Source organism: Callorhinchus milii, unplaced genomic scaffold (genome assembly GCF_018977255.1).
Source record: "Callorhinchus milii isolate IMCB2004 unplaced genomic scaffold, IMCB_Cmil_1.0 Scaffold15, whole genome shotgun sequence".
Classification (NCBI taxonomy): Eukaryota; Metazoa; Chordata; class Chondrichthyes; order Chimaeriformes; family Callorhinchidae; genus Callorhinchus; species Callorhinchus milii.
In genome coordinates, this window is record NW_024704756.1 from 16,050,279 (window position 1) to 16,062,167 (window position 11,889).

Genomic DNA, 11,889 nt, shown 5'->3' on the forward strand with positions numbered 1-11,889 from the left:
GCACACAAGTTCTTTCCTGGATGAAAAGGATGTGCGTGGAATGAGTTGAGAGAAGAAAATCAGCTGCTGTCAACCACTGAAACCACACACAGAAAGAGAAGGGTGCAATATTAAAGCATCCCAACTTACGAATCTTCCCTGTTCCTAGAATCAGAATGACGGTGGTTATCTATATCTGGTGAGGAGTTTGCTGTATCATTGTAGTTTCACTCTGTGCTTTGCTGCGCAAATAGATTAGGCTTTCAGGCTCGACTCCTTGGAGGAAACGACCACTAAATCGTTGGTGTTTAACATCACCACATTGGGATTTTTCTTTGACTCATTGTAATGTGCGGCCACGATACTGACTTATAAAGAGTCACACCAACGCACTACACTTTACACCCAGTCAAAACTTCAAAACAACAGGAAACACTTAACGTTTCGTAGTTCTCTATTATATCACCCAACTTCACTGTGAAATCGGTCAGACTGCGCTGTGTTAATATCACTTCACACCAATTGACATAGTCTCGAATTGCTCGGAGAGCGTACATCACTCTTGTGTTAATGTCTAATGCAATTGCTTGTTATTGTTATAATAACAAGCTTTACATTTTGTTTAATATGGTACCAATCACGGTCAAAGAGCTTCCCAGGCAACTGCCATCACGTGTAGTGACTGTGTACTTGTAGGCAAAGGCAGTAGCCAATTTGCACATGGCAACATCCCGCAAATAGCCATGAAGTGAGTGACCAATTTATCTGGAGGACTATTGGCCAGGACATAGGAGAAGAGCTCTTCTCAAATTGTGTCATAGGATCTTTAATGTCTAACACACAGTTGGGACCTTGGTTTAAGAGCTCACCTGAAGGGCAGATGCTCTCTCAGTATAGGCTTTTGGATGCTGGGCCTTAACGTGGGGCTTGACCCAGAGGAAAGAGCGCTACTGACTGAGACAAACTAGCGTTAGAGAGGCAAACACAACAGCTAATCGGCACCAGTAATGCCCTACAGATTGGAGGTGGGGTAACAGGAGGCCGGATTCTCCATATAACCTGCTTTATCTGACCCGGGAGAACTTGTTGAGGACCATTTCCCAGCACTGACATCCCTCACATTATGTTCTTATCAATTCTTTCAAGAACAAATGAGATAGATTTCTGCTGGGAAACAATATCTCGGAGATACAGTGTATAGTTTGGGACACGACATGTCAAGCGACTGCCAGGGAGGTGGAAGGCAAGCTGGATGGACTTTGGTCTTCTTTCAGCAGGAAATTCTTATGAACACAACCACGTGCCAGTGTCCAGACGTTTCAACTCATTCTACACACTAAGTTATTCACTGTCGAGCATTCATTGACCAGCTTTTACCCAGTCAGATCAGCGCCTGTGTTTGTGACCAATAAAAGAGACACTGAAACCGACTTTCAAACATCCCTGATATTTTATTTGTTGCCGTGGATTTCAATTAAATAAATTAAGTGCACAAGCAATAACTTAAATCGCAAACACAAAAGGTTAAAATAAAAGCAACGTTTTTTTATCCTAAAGTTTGGTCGTTAACCAGACACGTTCCAGTGTTAATTGTGAGAGTTTCCGGAGGTGAGTGTTTGTGGAGCGGAGGTAAGGGGGGGCTCAGAATTGGGGGGGTGCGAGCGTGGAGGGACGTGAAAGATGAGGCATACACATTCATTGGAACTAAGACTACAGACCAATACATCTCTCCAACCGCATTCGCTCACAACACTTCATTAGTTACAATTTCAGTCAAAAAAAAACTTCCAATACACTTGAGAAGACCACTGGGCAACTCATTCACTCCCCAACCACCCCCATCGCCTAGCGTTAGGAGAACATATACACATGACCCGATGACTCAAGTCCAAGGGACCCAGAGACTTATTTTCATTCCGTCAAAAATTTTGGAAATTTCTTAAATTTGGAAATTCCTTAAATTGAGCCTCGATTCGGAAGACGCTTGTTTTTCTGAGGCTCTTTAATAAAGGGAAAAAGAGCTTCCAAATTTTGGAAGAAATTTTTCCAACTTTCCTCCACGGTCTGGAATTTCAAGACAAAGGTCGGTTTTAAGACCGAGAGACATTCTCAACCTCGGACCCAACAGAAATGGCAGCAGTGAAATCGCAAATGTGAAAATTTATGGCTTTCGAGTTGGCAGTCAGTTCTCCCTCCGCCACAATGGAAAGCACGGCACCCGTGACTTTGAGTACACTGGCCAGAGATACAATACACAGCCAAAAATGGAGCACTTTACTATAATCTTATAACAATAATACTTGCATTTGATACAGCGCCTTATCACGCCTTCGAGACGTCTGAAAGCGCTTCACAGAATGCACTGCAAAATGGATTGACAGTGTATTTTGTGGGCGAAACGCAGCAGCCAGTTGTGCACAGCAGCGTCTCCACAAACAGTCGTGGATTGAAGTGACCAAATTATTATTAGTTTTTTTGAAGGGATTATTACCACCAGAAAAGCGATCCGCCAATCGAGTAACAGTAAGGAAACTTTCCAATGGTTTGTCCTGCCCAGGAGTCAAACCAAGGTTCTCTCGCTTGCGAGGCGAGTTCCCTAATCACTCCACTACAGACCCTTGCGATGAGTCGATCGGTAACAAAAATTCCTTCACTGCAGTAACACAAAAGCTTACGTTCTGCACATCCAGGCCCCGAAATTCAACCTCGTCTTAGCCTGTACACTATCAAATTACATTTGTAAAGCACCTTTCACGTCGGGAGGAGAACAATTTTATCTCAAGAGCTAAGGTTGACACAGAATCGTGTGATATCCTTAAATATGATCTCAATTCTCTTTAAGAAACTGCAGAAAACCGTCTTCCAAATCAAGAACAAATTTAAGAAACCTCCACAATCTGCACCATCTTGACCTGTTCTGCCCGCTGTGCTGAGAGGTACCGGGGCCTTCAATTCAGCAAAATCTTCATAGCTCTGACGTGAACGAGAGCAAGTAGGTGGGGGGGAAACAAGAGGGAGAATTGAGAGTTTTACCATTCTGTGGGTGGAGGAGCTGTGACGAGCCTACCTTCACCGCAGAGACCAGAGGAGCTTTTTGCTGACACTGTTGTGCCAAAGGGAACTTTTGTCTTGGGTCTTGCAAACACTTCACATTTCAAGGTGTTGTCCATCTCCACCAACAATAACAAATTACGTTTGCACAGTACCTTTCAGGTCGGGAGGATAAAAGCGACCCAAATGATTTATCAGACTCATCGTACATATTGGAGCATACAATGACCACAAGGCCCATTCGAGGCTTGCATGTTTCTGCACTGGTTAATGCACCAGAACTCACGATTTTCTAACTAAAGAGATGTAACTCTGCCCCAGAACAGAGGAGGCAGATTGAATAGCAATGCTGAAACGAGAGACTAGCAGTTGCTAGCTGGGTGGTCAGAGTATGGTGAAAGGATAAGAACATAAGAAATGCCTGACGAAAAAAGACCAAGGTCCATCTAGTTCACCTTCCACCTTCCTGGCGGCCATATATTTGCACATATGTCCCAAACTCCCTATGTGCTGTATCCCATAATGTTATTTCCTAAAAGAAAACTATCTAATCTGTGTTTGAAAGTATCAAACTTCCGGCTTCAACCATCTCCCTCGGGAGCCTGTTCCACAGGTTCACTCTTCGCTCACTGAAATAGCGTTTGCGTAGATCTGTTCTGAATCTCCCCCTTCAATCTCAGGCCGTGGCCTCTGGCTTTACTATTCTGGACAAGTTGAAACAGCCCGTCATGATCTCGATTGTTTTGGCCCTTTAGAATCCTAAAGACAGCAATCACGTCGTCTCTCAATCCTCTCTTTCCCCGAGTGAACACGTCCAATTTCCTGAGTCGCTCCTCATAGTCCAGTCCCCCCCATTCCCTCAATCATTCTGGTTGCCCTTCTCTGCATCCTCTCGATTGCTCCAATATTGTTTTTGTGCTGCGGTGACCAGAACTGTACACAGTATCTGAGTATAGTCTCACCAGTGATTTATACAGCGGCAGGATTACCCCAGTACTTCAGCTATTGATCTTTTGATACATCCCAACATCCGGTTTGCTTTACTCACTGCCACTGAGCATTGTTGGGAGAACTTCAATTTATTGTCAATTTTCATTTTCCATACATATTAAAGTATTGGAATTCAACAACAACAACAAGACTCCATTTACAGAGCGCCTTTCACGTCGGGAGGACGTCCCAAAGCGCTGTACAGTTGGGTCAGGACCCGAGCATTGGGGGGGAAATGGTCAGGGTGAGGGGAGGGAAGGGAGGGAGCGAGGAGGGGGGAAATGGTCAGGGTGAGGGGAGGGAAGGGAGGGAGCGAGGAGGGGGTAGAGAGTCGAGAGCGGAGTTGAAGGTACGGTCAAAGAGAAAGGTCTTGAGACCGGCCTTGAAGGAGGAAAGGGAGGAAGTGGGGAAGGCACTGGGGATGGAGTTCCAGAGCCTCGGGGCTGAGAGGCTGAAGGCCACCGATGGTAGGGCGGTTGGGGCGGGGGATGGGGAGCAGACCGGAGCCAGAGGAACGGAGGGTACGGGCAGGTAAGTAATAGTGTATTGGAATTAAAAGATCTGCCAATAACTTATTAGATCTAATAAACTGATGGAACAGGCTCATTGGGCTGAATGGCCACCTCTGGTCCCTTATTTTCCTATGGTGCTATGTTCCTCACCAAAACTAAAACCAAAACGTCTTGGTTTTAGTTCACCATTGGCTTCTGAACTGTTATTTTTATATATATATTTGTGACACAAATACCGTAGCTTTTTAAATGCGAGCCCAGTAATTTGAGGATGATGAAGGCAAATAGCATATATTTGCTGATATATTTTATATTAAACATCTTCAATTAAGACAAAATCGAAAGAAAAATTTCAGAAAGGGGGAAGAACCTCATATGTACATTCCCAGGTGGTAGTGAAATGATATTTGATTTCAATTCACTTTACAGTGAATTGTGTTACTATTTCAGTCCTGGTGGCTGACAAACACGAACTCCTCAAAAAAGCACAAAGCCATTTAAAAAGCGACTGGTTCATATTACAGTGAGTTTCAGGGGCTTTTTAATAGAAAGGGAAACCCTAGTGCAGTCCAGTGTTACACCTCATGATATAATTAATTCCTAACTTAGCAGGTGTTCAACTTTATAATAAAAACATAAAATAATCCTTGCATTTGATAGAGAACCTTATCACGTCTTTGAGGCGTCTCAAAGCGCTTCACAGGATATGCTGTAAAATGGATTGACTGTGTACTTTGTGGGTAAAACACGGCAGCCAATTGCGCACAGCAACGTCCCACAGACAGTCATGGATTGATTGATTGATTGACCAAATTCTTATTTATTTTTAAATTTTGAAAGGAATATTACCCCCGGAAAAGCGATTCACCAATCGACTAACAATCAGGTTCCTACTTACTGTTAGGTAAACAGAGGCGTGTGGAGTAAGGAAACTTGTCCAACGTTTCCCCCTGCCTGGGAATTGGACACAGGTCCCTCTGGCTTGCGGGGCGAGTGCCCTAACCACTGAGCAACAGGACTTCACGTGCGTGCGCGCGTACATACGCGGGTGTAGCTTTCTAATTTTCTTAAATATTCTGCGTAAAGTTGAATCGTTTCAACGAGTCACTGACTCCACCGCACTCAGCTGCCAAAGTTCACATCACTGACAATTTTCGCTTATACAGCACCTTTCACATATCAATGTACGTCACCAAAGGGAGATAGTGGGCAGCAGGTGGCGGGATTCAAAAAAAATCTCTCAATTAAAAAAATGGAACGTTATACCAACGCAAGTGTCCAACAACAATCCAAATAAAAATCAAATCAACCATTCAGAATATTCTTCCAATGTTATCTCCTTACCTCTCTTCTCCTGCGTGTGGTGACTTGCTCTGAGAATCAGGTATGAATCTTCCTCGGTAACCCTGTTGGAGGCCCTCTGTTATAGGTTGGAGTGAGGGTAGAGCCCAGCCTGGCTTTGCCTGATAGTCACACAGCCTCCTGATATTGTGGTCGAAGCATAAGGCACCAACGTATTTAAGAAGAAACTTAAATGAGGGAGATGTGAGGCAGAAGAGAGGGATATTGGAGATGGGGGTGAAGTAGTTGGCCTGAATGGCCTGTTTCCATACTGTGATGTTCTATGTAACTCTACATTGATCAGAAGTGCAATTCATAGCCAATTCATTCCCCGGTCCCCATTTAGCCAATTGGCTAAGCCAATTGTATTGCCCTCCAACCCTCCCCTTCCCCTCACTAATGTCTTGGCTGCGACGGTTTAACTCAATGGAAAACATCTGTTGGGACCTTCCTCTGCGATTCAGAGTCAGAGTCAGACCACATCACAGGGCCATTTAGTCATCAGAGAGACAACCATGTTAAACAATTACACCCATTGAAGTGAAGGTGGTCGCTCCAATTTAGATTCAATGGGCACAATGATACGCACTCATACGCACCCCCCTCCCACCCCAGCCCCCTCCCAGCCCACCCCCCTTTGCTATAATGTCTACGATACAAACATTTGCGACATAAACGGGTTTTGGTGCCCAATCTTCACATTGAAGGATAGAAAACTTTAAACTATATAAACTTTTTAAACTTTTTTCTTTAGCGAAGTGACCCAAGCCCAGAATCTGAACCTTTCAGCCAGTATTGAAGGGTTCCCAAAGGTCTTGCCCACCTTTGGTGATGTCTAGGCTGGACAAGCCGGATTTGAACTTGGGTCTGGTACAAGGTGTCCACAAAGACATGTTACCCCCCCGTGCGCCCCCCCCCATGAACATGGAGATGGATCATTATCTGCCACGAAAATGATAGCGCTCACACACACACACTCTCTCTCTCTCTCTCTCACACACACACCGATCTTCTGTACCTCTAAATACACAGTTAAACACTTGTACTGAATACGATTAAGTACTTCAAAATATGCCACATGTTCCGGTCGTTGGTAAGTCAGTGCGCTGTAGAGGAAAAGTAACACATGGGGGTAACAGGACTTTGTGAACACCCTTGTGGAGCTTAATAACTGATGTGTGGCACCGCTTCACGCCTCTAGTTTGAATGTGCTCAGAGTCAGCCCTGCCATCGGGTGCTCGCTCAGTGTTTTAACAGGAACTGTGTCCCCGTCCAAGCTCTCTCTGCTGTTGCACAGACACGGGGCACAGCACTCCCTGGTGACCAACACCACCAGGGACCCCAGTGCCAGGAGCAAGGCCAGGGAGAAGATGATCAGCAGAAGCGGGTTCTTCTTCTTGACCTTCCCCTGAAGACATCTCACTGTGTGATCGCGGAGCAGTCTGACCCTGGACGAGCTGTTGTATGCGGAGTAGAAGCAGTCAGCCTGGCCCACATCTGGGATGCCCACTCCCGAGCCGTTCAGGATCTCCAGCCAAGTCAACGTGCAGCAGTTCAGGTGGTTCCCGCTCAAGTGCAGGGTCTGCAGGTCCGGGAAGCATTCCTGATCATCTCCTCTTGGAAACCATGGAATCCATTCTTCCGGACATCCAGGTCCTCCAGCGGAGCACACCCAGTGCCATTGGGCAAGGAGTCTAACAAGTTGTGGGCCAAATCCAGCTTCCTCAGGTGTTTCAGGCACCTCAGCCCCAGGTCGGCGGTCTCCATTGAATTCCACCGAAGAGAAAGAGATTGCAACGAGTGCTCCAAGCCCTCAAGCGCCAGATCCGCCATTTCCAAGTGTTGGTTTCTCGAAAGGTCCAGGTGTGTCAGGGGGGTTTGGGAGAAGGCGTGAGGCGCGAGCCATTTGATGCCATTCCCGTGGAGGTTCAGTGACTTGAGAGAGAGGATGCCAGAAAAAGACACACAGTGACTCTTGTTATCGTTCTTGGCTTGAACCGATGTCACTGACGCTGTGTTATCCACATGGCAGATCCTTACATTGTTGTTGGCGAGGTTCACCTCCTCTATGTTGGGAAGGACTTTGAAAAGGACGGTAGGCAGCAGCTGAACAAAATTATTCTGAAGGTGCAACGACTTCAAGGAAGGGAGACGCCTTGACATATTGACTGCCACCCGGAGAGTCCGAAGGTTGTTGAGGCTCAGGTCCAAGGAAGACAGGGAATCGAGCTCAGCATTGTCCTCCAGGGTGAAGTTCTGGAAACAGTTCCTGCTGAGGTTGAGAAGCTGAAGGGAGTTAAACGGGTTGAAAGCTCCAGGAGATACGTTCATTAAGGCATTGTTACTTAAATCCAAAGAGATCAGGGTGGGGAAGTTCATTGACCGGTTTGGCAGATGAGTTAATGCGGTGACTTCTTTATACACGTTCTTCGTGACCCAGCCTTCGGGGAAGTTTGGCAGCCCGCCGGCCAGAGTCACTATTATATTGCCGGACAAGTTCAGGTGTTTTAATCGTGGGAACGTGGGAAGAACGGGGAAGTGGAGCAGCCTATTGTGACTCAGATCTAGGACCTGAAGTTGGTACCTGAAGAGATCCTCACTGGCCCCGAAGAACTCGATGGCGTTCCTGCTCAGGTTCAGCAACCGCAGCTCAGGCAGACGGAACTCAGAGACACAGGCGAGAGAATTCATGGCCAGGTTCAGCTCCGTCAGGTGGACGAGGCACTCGAAGGTCCCTGCAGAGATCTCCGTGATGGAATTCCTCTCCAGGTGGACCTGCCTCAAGCCCCTCATCCCGCAGAACATCTCGGGCGTCAGCCTGGTCAGCTTGTTGGCCGACAGCCCCAGCCTGGCCAGTGAGGGCAACGTCTTCAAGTACAGTGTGACCATTTCATTGTCCAAGCCGTTCCCAGTCAGGTCCAGCTCACGCAATCTGGTCAGCGAGCTGAAAGCCCCATCATTCGATGAAAAGTTCTTGCCCAGCTGGTTGTTTGCCAGGATGAGGACCCTCAACTGCCCCAGGTTCTCCAGTGCCCCCGGCTCTATGGACCCCACTTGGTTAAAGGAGATGTCTAGGTGGCGCAGGGAGCTGAGGTTCCTCAGGGATTTCACCGACAAAGTTCTGATGGCGTTGTAGGACAAGTCCAATTTTTTAATGCCAGGTATCTGAAGTGAGGGGACCACGGACAGGTTTCTGTGCTGACAGGACGCCTCATAGTCTTTCTCCTAAGTAAGATTAAAAGTTTTTATTTCGCTTTAGTATTCTGAAGGCTTTGCTGTGTGTCTTTTTTTGTCCCCCAATCTGTCTACCCCACCACTGGTGGGCGGGTGGGCTGTTAGCCATTCTGCCCCCACTTGTTGGAACTCCATCTCAGGATCCCTCCCTCTCTCCCCTTGTTCAAGGCACGTCTAAAAACATACCACTTTGACCACATTTTCAGTCATCTTTCCTCTCCCCCATTACCCTTGGCCCCCCCACCCCGCTCGGTTGCCCCCCGCACCCCCCGCCCCAGCGCTCTGAAGACGTGCTCTGAGACGTCCTCCCAAGATGGACAGGAGCTGTGTAAATGTAACTTGAACTGGTATTGGATCTACTGAGAGGGAAAAATATGCTCTAAGATGAAATTCTACACTGAATCTCAAGTACAATCAATTACAGAGTTCCTCGGCCACGAAATTCCACCTTGTTTTAGCCGCTGGGACCATTTGGCCATAAAATTACGATCCCGCAGAATTGTGGAAAATGTTTAAATTTGTGTGAATTTAGAAGTTGTTTTCCTACAGTTATTGTTATTAATAATATTAAAAGTTATTACCAATAATAATCTTAATAATAATCCTTGCATTTGATGTAGAGCGCCTCATCAATTTGTCGAGACATCTCAAAGCGCTTCAGGGGATAGACTTATTCAAAAAAAAAGGCTTCCGAATTAAGGCTGAATTAAAAGATTTTGCCCAATTCGGTTTCATTTTACAAACAGACAGGCAATTAGGAGCACTTTCTGCTATCAATTGCGTGCAAATATAGCCTAAATAGGTCCGATGTTAGACTTTTCACCAGTAAAAAAAAAGGTTATTGTTATATGTGTCCATGACTGTTCGTGGGACACTGCTGTGCACAATTGGCTGCCGTGTTTCACCCACAGACAATTCACTTTACAGTATATCCTCTGAAGCGCTTTGAGACTTCTCAACAAAGTGACAAGGTGCTGTATCGAATGCAAAGATTATTATTCCAGGTAAACCCTTATTCCAAAAAAAACTTATTATCAGATAGCAATTTTTTTCCGACGCTTTCCTTTTTTCCCAACAGGAAAACGAGTTAAAGTTTTAGAATCCCTCCAAAATATGTACATTTTTTTAAAACGAAAATAAATTTAGATTGAGTGGCAGAATAATCTCAACCGGACTCCTGCTGTTCAAAGATAATTTCGCCCACAAAATACACAGTCAACGTACTTCATAATATATTCTGTGAAGCTCTTTGAGATGACTCAAATACATGATAAGACTCTATATCAAGTACAAGGATTATTATTAATATAATAATTGCTGAGTATTTTCTGTACACACACACACACACACACACAGACACGAGAGAACATCTGATTTCAAACGAGAGAGGAGAAAAAAAGACGAAACCGAATGAAAAGAAGGAGGAAAAACAAAAAGAAAGATAATAATCCTACCTACCATTTGGCAGATTTGCTGTAAATTTTGGACGCTGTGGTGATCACACCTGTTTGGGACACAGTTTAATACAATGGCCCAAAACAGCATTGAAAGCATCATGTCTCTGCCCAGTCAAAAGGAGAATGAATTACATTGTCATTCCGGAGTGGGGGGAGGTTAACAATACAACAATCATTGGTGGGGGTGGGGGATGTGTGTGTGTGTGTTGTGGGGGGGAAAATGTGTGACTGAAATATGTGATAATTAAACATCATCTGCGCACAAACACTGTCCAAGTTACAACGTGACTTCTGACAATGTTGATAACAGCCCAGAATAGATGAAAGCTGCCCACACACGTACTCACATCCCACTCCACTGCCCTACAACGCGTTTCCTTTTTCTGTTTCTGCTCGGTCATGTTGGCGATTCGTCGAAAACTTATTATACAGAAAGAAAATTCGTGGAAGCAGATCTGAACCCACAGTATTCCTCTCCCGAAATATCCATGAATTTATTCCAATCATTTTTTTGATGCATGGGGTGAAAGGAACCTTTTTATTTCAATACTGGATTGCTTGTTAATATATGTGTCTACGTATATATCCCAGGATTGTTCAGATATGTCAATTTAACATCTCATCCGAAGAACGGCAGCTCTGACAACGCAACGTGCCCCCAGCACCATACCAAATTGCGACGGGCAAACTATTTGTTTAAACATTTATCGGTTTTAAAATAAGATAACTACAATGAAATATAATAGTATAATTGGAATAACCCTAAGAGCTTAAAATGATCTATTTGCGAATTAAATTTCCAGAAGATAATGCAAAATAACTTTGCTTGTACGTACCGTGACAGGTCCTGGATTCGGAGTAATACAAAATCAAGTGTTGCTGTGGATTTTTTAAAAGTTGGAGTAATTTTGGCGTCATTTCATAGACCCAAAGACAAGAGTCACCTGGTGGAAATTAACAAAACTGCAGATACAGTCCCTAGATATTGTTTTGGGGTGGGATGGGGTGAAATTGGGAAATTATTTTGCCGCTCGCTCTAAATCCTGAGCCTGTTCTTTTTTAATTTGAATCCTGGAAAAAAAAACTGCTCCGTTCTTCCCAAATGAGATTTCTGCTGTTGGATTAACAGTAATAATACAATAATGATATGAATAATAATCCTTGTATTCGATATAGCCCCTTATCGCGGCTTCGAGACGTCTCAAAGAGCTTCACAGGATGTACTGTAAAGTGAAATTGACTGTATATTTTGTGGGCCAATAATAATAACAGAAACAACTTTCATTGATTAGTGCCCTCCGAGAGGCCGTTCAGTCTATCCTATC

At 44.9% G+C, this 11,889-nt stretch overlaps 1 protein-coding gene across 1 annotated transcript; it reads right to left on the minus strand.

Annotated features, from left to right (window-relative positions):
* Positions 1–7,409: 7,409 nt before the first annotated feature.
* On the minus strand, positions 7,410–9,317 carry LOC103179549 (transforming growth factor beta activator LRRC32-like). The gene is made up of 2 exons (XM_007894902.2): positions 9,294–9,317; positions 7,410–9,098 (listed from the first exon to the last, which is right to left on the minus strand). Exons 1-2 carry the CDS (start codon positions 9,315–9,317, stop codon positions 7,443–7,445), a joined length of 1,680 nt encoding a protein of 559 aa, XP_007893093.2. The 3' UTR covers positions 7,410–7,442.
* Between the last annotated feature and the right edge of the window lie 2,572 nt (positions 9,318–11,889).

Excerpts from the sequence above, each read along its gene's own strand:
- LOC103179549 (XM_007894902.2), bottom strand. The coding sequence starts at position 9,317 with ATGACTGAAAATGTGGTCAAAGTG. Across the intron at positions 9,099-9,293 it reads CTGAAAATGTGGTCAAAGTG|GAGAAAGACTATGAGGCGTC; the intron begins GTATGTTTTTAG and ends AATCTTACTTAG.